We start from the raw sequence: 12,461 nt of genomic DNA, 5'->3' as shown, positions 1-12,461 counted from the left end.
ATTTTTGTGGTAAAAATATCCATATTCCAATGACATCAGGAGAGTCTGTTGTAAAAACTACTAGAATGAAAATATAGTTGCTATGGCAACAGTGTAGTCTTATATTCTTATTGATTGTGGCATACAGTGACAGTGACAGTATGAGTATGATAGTTCCAATAGCATGTCGGAAGCTTCTGAACACTCTTGTATTGTATTGGGACAACTGCCAGATGTGTCCAGAATGGATGTTATCCATTCCATGGTTCATGACACCCTGGTACCCCAATAAAATTCACTTGGTTGGAACCAATGCTGCCTGATCCACCACTGACTTTTCAGATAATGAGTGGATTCTCTGTGTGCTTATAATTTATATTATTTTGAAAACCATGTCCATACTTTAATACTTATCCCAAGGCCTATAGTACACCAAGGCGGATACTGTCACTCACTCACTGGTCAAAATATTGGACTATGACAATATCATAATGTTCACGTGTGGTTATCAACAATGGCCTAACAAGTCCATGTGCTTGTCATAGCCATTGTCATGTATTGACCTGGGAATCTTATGACCAAACTTGTCCCATTGGTCAGGACATTATCTTGTCGAGTTCAACAAAAATGAAGTACTTTGATTTTACCATACTTTGACATGAAGTGGGTCAGAGTCTGCTAGTGCTAGGATTGGACTAAGTGAAAGCTATTCTGTGATCCAGAAGGAGTAATCAACACTTCTTACCTTTCCACCAAGTACATACAGCGCATGAACATGTATAAAATATTGGTGAGATGGGTTCTCCCTGTGGAACACCAGCTGCCTGCATTGCAATTTTTTTGCATAAAATTCCAGGTGCTTCAGATCTATGCAAGTCTGTTTGAATATGACTGAACCATACATTAAAATTAGCTATGGAATTTAGATGCAGGTAAAACAGATGATTCATCAATCATTGCCATTCCCTTGCCATGGCTGTCTGTACAGTGCAGCTGTCTGTGCTAGCTGGTGAACAAATACTGAAATTGTGTGAAAATCAAATCAAATCAAACAGTGTTGACAATGTCACATCCAAATTCTAAACCATGTAAATGAAGGTTGTCACATCGCCTGCATACAGAGACCGATACTAATAGAGACAATACATCCTCAATATAATTCTGGGTGATGTAGGTCCCTCTTCCCCTCAAAAACACCGACCCACAGCCTGCATCATGTGCCAGCTGGTACAATGTGGTAATGGAGATCAGTAGAGTGGGCTGTTGGTCACCAAGGAAGTTACTGGGTATGGACAATATGCCCACTCGATTGACTATTTTATCCAACACACAATAAGATGACGCAGATGTGTGCACATCCGAAATTGCATTGTCTGCTGGATATAAATTGAGAACATCTGCTTTTCACTTACTACAGTACTGTAAATTGCAAATGTGGTCATTCTGAGTTTTTTCTCTCTTGTGTATAGGTGCACTAATTGATGTATCACACATTTCAGCTCATTGGCATTTAATTGTGCCGATCAGTATGAATGATGTGTTTTGATGTTGTTTCTGTTTGAATAAGTGAAACTAAAGGCCTTGGTCATCATGGTCAAGGTGAGGTCATAATCCGCCATGAGACTAGAATTAAATATGATTTAAACTTATATTTTGCAGGAACGTGGTACCTACGATACTATGCGTTTCCCAGCGCTTGAGAGCCATCTGCTGGATATCATGAGAACTACAAACGATCATCATGACCAATACAAAGGTAGGCCTTGCAGTTTATTTTGTTCTGACATCAGAGAACAAATCAACTCCTATCCTGAAAATGTTATATTGCCCTGAGAATTTTTTGTCTTACGACTCTCATCAGTTCTCTTACTTTTTCATCTTAGTCACTCCATGCATTCCTGTGCACAGAAACCTTGGTGATGGCTTTACCATGCTGCTTAGTCAGTTGCCATGTAACAAGGTTGAATAACCTCCGTCAGCAAATCGAATTTGTGTAATCTGGAAAAAGCTCATTACTCGTTTCTATGGTACCCAAATCGAACTGATGAATCCTTTTACCGAGGAGAACTTTCAAATTTTGTGACCATGTTTAATTTTACTGAACGATTCAGATCATGAGATTAGAAATAACATGGCAAATTTTGAATTATGCATGTCCCTTGACTAGTTTTCTTCTCCAGATTCTATTTAAAACTCTTAACCTGTTTGATTTTAAAACTTCTTATTTCCAGTTTTTCTGTTTTTGGGTATCGTTCTGACCGACTCATCTTGCCTCGGGCAACCAACATGTGATGACATCTGATTGAATTCAGTGGATTAGTCACATAGCCAGTCAAACCACTTTGCTAACATGGCTGTAAAGGCAAGGGAATGCCAACAGCTGCTGTTGCTATATTTCAACCCATTTACATTGAGGGGTTAAATAAGTTTTGCTTTGGGTTTCTATGTTGTGACATTACCAATGCCAATGTTATTGGCTGGAAGAGTAGTTTCTTCTTCCTATTCCCTGAGTCATCTTCACATCGCTGTGCAATCTCACTGACAACCTTTTCACCATCATCCAGCATGCGCCATAGAAGTGATGAAAACTGTTTCACCATGATAAGTGACTAGATGGTTGTGGGCTACCATGGGCAATGACACATTTGGTGACAGTTGAAAATCAGGTGGTTATTTTTCAATCTTTTCGCAGATCATGCCAATTGCCATGGCAATTGTGGTGGTCATCTCCGGTTGCCAGGTCATCATAGCTGCCAATTATCTGTTAGCAATCAAATGGCTGGTATAGGAAAATCTTCTAGAGTTACCCTATTACATTTGGTCACCCTGGTCACCAAACTAGATATTGTGTTATTGCCTCCTATTCAATCTTGTGTTCACTTGGTCATTTCTACCTGATCCTTTTTCTGCTCATATTATGTGTCAAACTGGTAACTAACTGAAAATCCCCTGATAAGGCATTGTGGGTTGTTGCAGCTGTTCTGGTAAGTGTTGTCGCTTTGCTGGTCAAAGAATAAATTTGGTGACGAGACATTCATCAGAAATACTCCAGACACTTGGGTTATCAGCCTGACGTCATTGGCCCTGCTTAGTTTTTCAGAGTGGCAGAGTACAGAGATCTCTAAACAGCTTTAGGAATCTGAGCATGTCCCACCAACAGCACTTCTTTCTCATCCCTAAAACTTGAAAAAATCCTGTCGTTTTAATTTCCCTAATGACGGTACAAAGTCGCTATCTGCCAAGAATGTAAATGATATTAAATCATGGGTTTATTTCTTCCTGGAGTTCTGTGATAAGGACAAAAAGACAATGATTCATAAGTGAATTGAAGAAATTAGCACAACGCTGTTATTAAATGATAACTAGGAAGAAGAATCAAAAGATATGAGGACAACTCCAATCTGTCTGATTGGATTTCCCTACAACAGTAATTCCAGTTAATGTTCGAGAAGCTGTCATACATGAGTAGTGTGTAGTTCCGTGGTGACTCTTTGAAGTTTTGTTTGGTTTCCCTGGCATCTAACTTGAAGTTTCAAGCAAACATGCCCTGGATTTTTAACCTGCATTGGGTGAATCAGCCAGTCTGATGACATTTTAGGACTTAAGATTCTGAAACTGTTGATCAGAGTATGAAATACACAACTTTATTGCAGTGAAACTGTAGTGAGCTGAATTTTGTTGAAAATCTCTCTCACAGATGACTCGGCACAATTGAAATTTCTGTCTAAAAGCAATGTGTTCTAATTGAACAAAATCATAAAATCGAATATGGGAACATGACTGATTCTTGTGTATTCTGGCTGTCGTGTCTCCTGACAGAAAATAGAATTTCTGGCTCAGTAAACATTGCTTGGACTCTGGCCAAGATCTTCCACTGTGTGGGCTGAACTAGACAACGTCACAGTGAGGTGGAAGCAGTGATGAATACCAAACATTTTGATGAATCGATGGAATCTGGCTTCTTTCTATTCATGAGATTCATAAGTCTTACATAAGAAATGAATTGCCAGATTTCAGAAAAACTGATGACAGTTTTGACACTTTGGATAATGGAAGCAACAAATTTACCTCCACTCCCTTTAAATTTGAAATTCTAACCAACCTATTGACAGTTGCCAAGAAGTTTGGATATCTTTAATTCAAATGTGATTGGGGATTTGCTGTTCCAATCATAATAGGATCATTTCTTGACTTATTGATTGTCAATTGCACTTGGGAACATTCGAATCAGCTTTCACAAAGAAACATGCCAAGTAATCTCTTATTTGTATAGAAATCCCTCGTTAAGCCAGTTAACTTTGTCAATTCCAATAATGCCAGTTGTTGTTGTCTAGCTTCAGCAGGGTTTGGTGTGTTTGAGATTCACGAAATGACACGCTCTCATGTGGGAAAGGTTGTCCATCTTGTCGAGTAGTAAACTAAGAACAGGTGGCAAAATGTACAAAAATCAAATTTAAATAGATTTTGAGAAATCTTCTGATGAAACTTTAAAAATTCAAAAGGTGGTTTGAAAAAATTTGTTGCAAGGAACACTGGTGACTTAATAGATGCCTTAAAACACACAGCTCTATCTCCTTTCACTTTGATGACTGTCTTTCTAAAAATACTAAAATTACTGATACTCTGTAAAAGAATACGATTCATTTGATTCCAAATTCAGATTACTTATTACATGTATTACAAACAACAAATGGTTTCTTGTGACTAAGATCATATTACGTTATGTATTGTGGGGTTGTAACTTGAAAATTGTAGAGGCATTTAGTTCATTTCAACCTTAGTCTACCTGATGAGTGTAGAGAGCTGGTAGTACATAAACTTGATGAAAGGTTCTGTTAACAAGGTTTGCTTCAGATTCACTGAGATTCGATGAGGGCTTCAATATCATTACCAGTGTAGAATGACAATTTGACTAAAGGTCGGATTGCGATCACTGTGATGCTATTAAATTAAATGTCATTCTGTCATCGGATACTGGCAGCATTCTTATACAAGTTGAAACAAGAAGAATATCACAGCTCAACGTTTCCTTTGGGAAATTAAGAGGGATCCGTGACACTTCTTAATACATTAACGCAGAGCAAGATTGTTTTTTCCAAAAGTACATAAAGGTTGTTGAGTGTTGAAAAGGATAAAGTTGACAACATTGGTATGGAGGAGGTGTAACAAAAGGTTACAAAAACATTTTTGGAAACTGCATGAACCCATTGGGATTTTGATATTTAAACTCGGGATTGAATAGCGAAGTTGTAATCACAGCTTTACTCCAGATGTATACATCTTGGAGGAGGCAAGCTAAATCAATCTCTCAACCAATCGACGTCAGATTTCAAATTCCTACTCTGGAGTTCCCAAAACCTCCACTTTCCTAGCACGCCAACATAGCCTAATGCTCAAGAATACATGGCATGGCATCACACTCACGACAATGGAGTAATGAATAAGTACTGTGAATGTTTCATGGTGATCCTTTTGCACAAAGCTGAAACAATGAGCCTTTATTAGGTGATGACGCAACCAATTAGTATTACAAGTAATGCAATCTGTGCGTGTTAATTGTTAGTATTTCTCCCTCATCTCTATGGATAATGATGATTCGTTAGTGTTCATTCTATGCAGCGGTCATGGCTTGCTTTGAGTGGAATGACAACAACATTGTGTTTCATCCTAAGAAGAATGCGCTGTCAAAATGCAGCTGTGTAGATGATGAAAAGAACTTCAGTTCAGTGATGTGAAAGTTATTGCATCAAATGACAATGTGTCCCTGAGGACAGTTGCTGATTCTTGCATTCTCTAAGGTCAAGGTCACAATGTTGAAAAGTTGAGATTACTAACCGCAGTATTGATTTTTGGTCTCTCGATTATGTCAGCATCTCGTCTTGATTGTGTTTAGAGACCTGTGATTCATGGAATTCCACGAAAGTCTCAGAATAATGAACGATCCATAATGTAATGGAAAGCCTCGGTAACAGTGTACGCTGCATGATGATCTCACTGACTAATGAACAAGTCGCATTCGTTAGCAGAAAGTGACAGCTCATAGTCAAGAGATGTAAGAGAGGATGAACACTCTCTGAATACTAATAAACTAAACGGTAAACACCTGACATTGTGTCAATTAGATTGTTGAAAGTTTTTCAAATGCAGGGGTACATGAAGATGTACACTCTGTAGTAGTCTGTCATTGCTTCAAGTAATGGAAAAAGCAACATGATATAGTGTTGGCGATTACAAATATGTATTGTATTGTTGGTTCAGAATCAAGCCTTCTGTTATGTCAAAGATGATACCTCGGCCCTGGAACATTCATGATCATTCAAAGGTCAGTCCTGAAAGCAGTCCCATTCTCAGAAGGATTCCTACATCCTACTCTAAGGCACTTGAAGAATACAACAGTACCGTATCTTTGAACTTTGCCCTTCAGCTTGCATGTATGTGACAACCTGCAAGGTGCATGCATATCATGAGAAGTGTCATGAGCGACAGAAAGTCACCCTTCTCGCATGTTTACAAGGGATCAAACTCAGCCATCTCAAAGGTTCTATAACATTATAGAATCTGATTCCTGGTTTCCATGGAGACGATGGGTGCACATACTTTGAATCTTGCTGATGATGCATAAGGTTGCTAACGACACATGCGGCTCGATAAGGGATGGGTTTGCCGTGGGTGGGAAACAATTAGGCTCCTTAATGATGACAAGCGATTGTCTTTTCAAATTGCTGAAGATAATCCCAGGCCTTTTATCTGGACAACATCTCATTAGGGTGATGCCAAAGGTTATACTTGTAATACAGCATGAGTTAGGGGAGGCTGTGGGTGTGGGATGAGGATGACATGTTTTTTAAACTGAGGATGACCTTCACCTTCATGGCCTACACCCACGGGGCCATACGTAGATTGGAGTGGTGGGGGTGTTAAGGTAGTAAGAGGAATGCTCTGTCTTCAGCAGAGAACATCATGTTTCACTATTTTCCATCAGATCCTGGCTTAAATTGGTAATAAGAGAATCAGTTTTGTTAATTTCACTTCCAAAACAACAAGACACTTTACACTGCCGCACCCTGTCACTGATGGTTTGGAGGAGCTTATGTCTGTGACACAACACTGTCAACAGACTCTGTTTCTCTCCAGTTGGACATGTGTGTTACAGCTCCAACCATCATCAAATAGCCTTCGATACAATTAAAAATGTATCATTCAAACACAATACTGCAATGATTGGCAATGAATGAAGAGTATTGTCTAAGTCACGTCTGCTGGGCTGACAGGGTATTACCCATTTGCTATCGGAAACACACGAGATTGGAAATTTCTTGGTAAATATTCATTTTCATGTGAAGTGTATCGATGGAATCTTTATTGAAGCTATTCCAGGCATGAGGCCAAGCATGTTTGATATGTGTTCTACATCCTCAGTCATGCTCGCTAAGTAGTTTATATCACTATGCTGACTGATATAGGTTTTATACCTAGCCACCCAGCACAAGGTTCTCGTGGCAAGAGACTAAGATTGCTTGTTTGTGCAGGACCTGCACAGCTTATGCTAACCAATCATGTTTGACCTTGACCTCGAATCCCAACTTGGAGCCAGAGAGAAAGCTTTGGTGCTTGCAGCATGCATACCTGAAGCAAAGAATGAAAATAGCCGGGTCTTATCATCATCGCTTGCATACCAAATAGAACATTTTTTCCTCACCCTGTGCAAAATTCCCAGCATTGCGTATCAGTTGTTAGCACAATGAGTCGATTTGTGATTGCTGTGTAACCAGCATCAAATAGAGTCAACTGCACCAAAGGTTTGCTGAAATCCCTTATGGATGTGTCAGAACCAGTGCACATCAATATAGATGTGTTTCAAGTATTGTTGGGGTGAACCCGTCCTTTCATATCCTTCCTATCGTATCAATTGTTGGTACTACAAGTTGATTTTTATCCTGTGTAAGCAGCTCTGGGTATGGATTTCCTGATGGAAAACAATTATTTCTGGCCAGCCCTCGACTGATTTGAAATCATTTCTTGGTGCATATTATGTTTATATTCCAACCGTTGTCAACAAGAAGTCATATCCTGGGCATTATGGTTTGTTTGATTAACATCTTTGCCAGTGCAGCCGATGGAGATTTGTGAGCGTTTCTGGTCGATACGTCTTGACAAATTCCTTGTCATATGTTTGGAAATGAGAATTGGAATGTCCTCAAATGAGGAAAATAAATGAAAATTATACGTTGGCAAGCTGTTGTATGTGTGGAGACAACCACTAACTTTGAACAGCTGTTGTTGACTTTGTCAGTCAGGGGGGACACCGAAGAGGGGACACAGGACGAAGAAATTATCCAAAAAAGTTAATGAATCCTGATATCTTCTGCATGGCAACATGTGAGCTCATGAGATGACCATGACTCAATGTCACAAATCATAAATGAAGTATTGATTTGTATGAATCAATAGGAATTGATGAGGTGGTAATTCTTATGGAAAGATCGCACAGATAATGTCGATTTTCCATGAAACTTCAAAGTGAGGAGCAAGGTGATACACAAAAAGAAACCACATCGCCAGAAATCAGAACTGTCATGGCCAGAAATTTGACCTCTTCGATTGTGTGCAGTAAAAGGGATGTCAAAGGGCTCATCGATTCCTTCATTCGATATGACAGGTCAAATGTTTCATGTTTCACTGCCCAGAAAATAGGATAGTGGCTAATAATCATATTCTCTAACACTGATTAGAGGATTGGTTAGTCTATTTTTCAGCTTGAAAGGTATTCTCAATGAAGCTGAGATACCTCAGTGAATCAAAACCTTGAGACTTCGATCATCAATGTGAGGCTTTGGAAATAAGTTCCTTTTTTGTCGTCGATTAGTCTGGCTTTGTCAAAGGTTGACCAGAGAAGACACAACCTATAAAACCCATATGATGATGATGATGATGATGATGATGATGATGATGATGATGATGATGATGATGATGATGATTATAATAAGGTGAAGGGGTAGTTGGAAGAAGAAAAATTGTCTCTTTGAAGCAAGTGGCACTATCAGAAGATTTGATGTTGAACACTTGGTGAACTCCGTAACAATTTGTCCTGGTGATGATAAAAATGAGTCAGCCAAGGATCATCATCTTTGGAATTAGGATCTTGCCCTATGATTTCCTTGGATCCTGCCTAGATTGACTCTGAAAGGGCCAGAATGTAATGAGATCTCTCATTTATTGTCATTCATGAGGATTGGCCTGTCTGTGCTTTGATTTATTGTGATGTGGGCAGAAGTTATTTCTTGGCTACCTCTGATGTGACCCAGGAAGTTCAATCATTTTGTGTGGGAATGACGCTTCTTCACTATTTCCTAAGCATTTTGGACAACGAAGTGTCTGTCTGATGATCAGGATCATGAGGAAGCTCTGTTTAGTAATCCATTTGAGCATGAAAATTTGATGTTGGTCGTTCAAACGTGGAGTGAGGTGACGCTGTTGTGCAGTAGATCTCATGGCACACATTCTATCAATTTGGTTTGAAATGCCACCACGGTTGAGTGGAGGCAAAATTGACGATATCATCAGAATGACGTGGACCCCTTAGCCGAAGTTGTCAGAGCGGCCATTTTAGTGCTGACAGGTCAGTTTATCTGCGAACAAGGGCAGTTCAAACGGAGGACAGGGCAGCAATTAATTTGACAATGAATGATGCTATCATATCTCGTCAAGGTTTATTGGCAGGGGAGGATTCTGGCGCTTTATAGCGCTTCGAATATCTGGCCATGAATAATAATCGAAATGTTGACTATAGCATGGTTTGGTGACAGAATGCTGGTTTCATCCCAGAAAGAGTTAAAGATAATCTTATTGCCTGCTGTATTCCATTTAATTCATTTTGATCATTGTTGGTTCAGCTGAGATATGTCAATGGGTCGTTTATGATTGCTAATGAGCCATCTTGGAAGCCTGCTCCTGGTCCATGAATATCTTGGCGGCGCAATCTCTGTTGAGGAATTCCCTTGTCACGAATTAGTGGTTTCTTCTGATTGTGCTAAATTGCAACCGCTGTGATCCATTTCCCCGAACCCCCCATATTCCATCTGGCCATCATCTCAAAAAATTGATTTAAGCGATAGGATTGTTGAGGCCTGTGCTTGAAATTCTGTGTTTATTGTTCAGTAACCAGTCCTAATTTGACACCCAGGGGCTTTGTCATTGCTTGGTATACAGGTAGAATGAGAGTATGAAGTGAACACCAGGTCAGAACTGTCCCATCTCGTTAGCAGTTAGCATTGCCCACCCCTTCAGCACAAGTGTCGGCTTCTATCAGCTTGTTTTAAGTTTGCAACATCAGATTCTTTTGTAGAAACTGACTGTCAACCGAAGAAGGTAAAATGTGTGGCCTCCTAATGGAGGGAAATAATTGGACAATGAAATTACGGTGACTTGCTGAAGGGTGTTCTGCCTCTGACTGGAGTGTGTGGGTTTTCTGGCGGCTTTTGTCATCGTTCTACGTGACTAGAAAATTGTTTTTTTTATTCCATGCGGCATTCTTTCACTGTCGGTTTGCTTGATCTAAAAGATGCAGCGTACGTCAGTGCCGGAGCAATTCAAGTCAATTAAAGCTGAAATGAACATCGGGTTACAAATTGAATTAGGTTCTAGTTTGTCAGAATTAGATGAAAACTTCAGGGGAGACTGAAGGCCAATGTACATCGTCCCGTGAGAAACAAAAGGACACAAGTGACATTCACATTTCTTTTTCATTCTCTAATGCATCCTTTCTTTCTCAAAGCTGGACAACATCACGGAAATCCAACGCCTTTTTGAAGGATAACTCTTGAATCAGGAGAAACGTTTGGCGAGTTTGGAATCGACTCTCCTCCCGAGGGTTTCTTCCACTGATATTTGTGTTCACAACTTGTTAACACAAGAATCCCACAGCTTGAAGCAAATCCCAAGGCTACATCTTGAAATGAAACGTTCCAACCACACTATGGAATTAGGCAACTGGGATGTGGGGTGAAAGTAGATATCTTTTTATCATGGAATTTTCTGTTCAACTTCAACAAATTCCCATCTTGTAAATAATCGATTCACCCAGTCTGAAGAAAATTGCAACACACCTTGTTAACTTTGAGAAGTCTTTTCAAATATTGGTTATGGTTCCATTTAGAAGGAGAATAGGTGGTTACCTACAATGTTCCTGAAAGGTCAGACCTGCATTTCCTTGGCTGGAACAGCAGTGGTGCAAATACCTTAGGTATACTCACTACATACAAAACTCATGAAAGCATGCACTAGGCATATACCAACCGATGCTTTAACTGACAATAGGAACTTCTTCCTTGAAGTACCGTCCAGAAACTTCAAAGATATTTTTCTTGAAAAGACATAACAATATACTTTGCCCTCTCTGTATGATTGAGCAGGACTGACGAAGTCTGTCTGAACCTTTTGAACTTCTTCATTACCTGTCAGAAACTGAGAAAAAAGTTTTAAGCGTCCGCATAATTTGCATTCTCTTTATGAATAGGGAGAATACAGCTGTCCTAACCTGCGGTTGCAACAGCATGGTTTCTGACTTTCAAATGATGTTCGGGCAAGTCATTCGATAAATGAGTTCTGTCGACTCTTACAAGAACCGTTTAGCTGAACAGTGTCCAAGTTGTTTTCGCTTGGTTGCAACTTCATATGACTTCATATCACTACTGGCAGTAGTGAATACATCTCGAAGTACATGAAAGACAGATGGTCACTGCTCTCAATGGTATATGTGTGTCCTTCCTTTCAATAACCTCATTAGGGAACAGGTTGCCTGTAGAACAAGGCAAGAACCTGCTTCTTTGGAGTCAATGATTCAAGATGAGATCATCAACCATTGCGGCTGACATTTCCCTATACAGATTCCTTGATGCATGGCTTTTAGGTATGCCTATTGACTTTATTCATTGCAAGAGGAAGTCCTATAGATGTTCCCCATCCATGACTTATGAGTATTTCCCTCATTAATTGACTTCATTCATCAGTCAAGGAAGGCGCATCAATGGCTGAATCCCCGACAACCAAATTGGGCAAATGCCAAAGTGATAAATCAAAGTAGTCTCCGGGATATTGAAGCAGTCTGAATGGTGATATCACAAATGCATCGATTTCTTCTTCATATTAAGATATAGAGTGTGTGGTTAGTGGTTATACTATTGGTAAGTTGAAGGAGATGAGAAGTTGTGTGGGCGCTGACAATAAGTAGGATGTAATGACCACGGAGGTGGTATACAGACCAACTTATCATATCAAAGTTTGCTGTAAAAATGTATGAGATGTGGATGCACCATGAGATGTTGTGATAGTTTGACCTGGAATTTGCTTCAAGCTTCAGATTGCCAGCTAAAAACATTTGATGACTTTGTGTCATCTGAAGAACTGAAGCCTGTGAGCACTTTGGTTCAGTTAATACCATTGACCTTTTGGAGGCAGACTTTGCTAAAGCCTGGCCAAAAGCA

At 39.6% G+C, this 12,461-nt stretch overlaps 1 protein-coding gene across 4 annotated transcripts in view; it reads left to right on the top strand.

The window, feature by feature from the left end:
* Positions 1-12,461, top strand: part of LOC135489318 (cytoplasmic polyadenylation element-binding protein 2-like) — a 109,451-nt gene that overhangs the window by 2,188 nt on the left and 94,802 nt on the right. For all 4 annotated transcript variants that reach the window (XM_064774625.1, XM_064774623.1, XM_064774624.1 and 1 more), the window contains exon 2: positions 1,639-1,735. In XM_064774625.1, the coding sequence (XP_064630695.1) occupies positions 1,639-1,735 (97 nt within the window). The remainder of the gene's footprint in view (positions 1-1,638; positions 1,736-12,461) is intronic.

Source organism: Lineus longissimus, chromosome 6 (genome assembly GCF_910592395.1).
Source record: "Lineus longissimus chromosome 6, tnLinLong1.2, whole genome shotgun sequence".
Taxonomy (NCBI): Eukaryota; Metazoa; Nemertea; class Pilidiophora; order Heteronemertea; family Lineidae; genus Lineus; species Lineus longissimus.
This window is presented reverse-complemented; position numbering and strand designations above follow the sequence as displayed.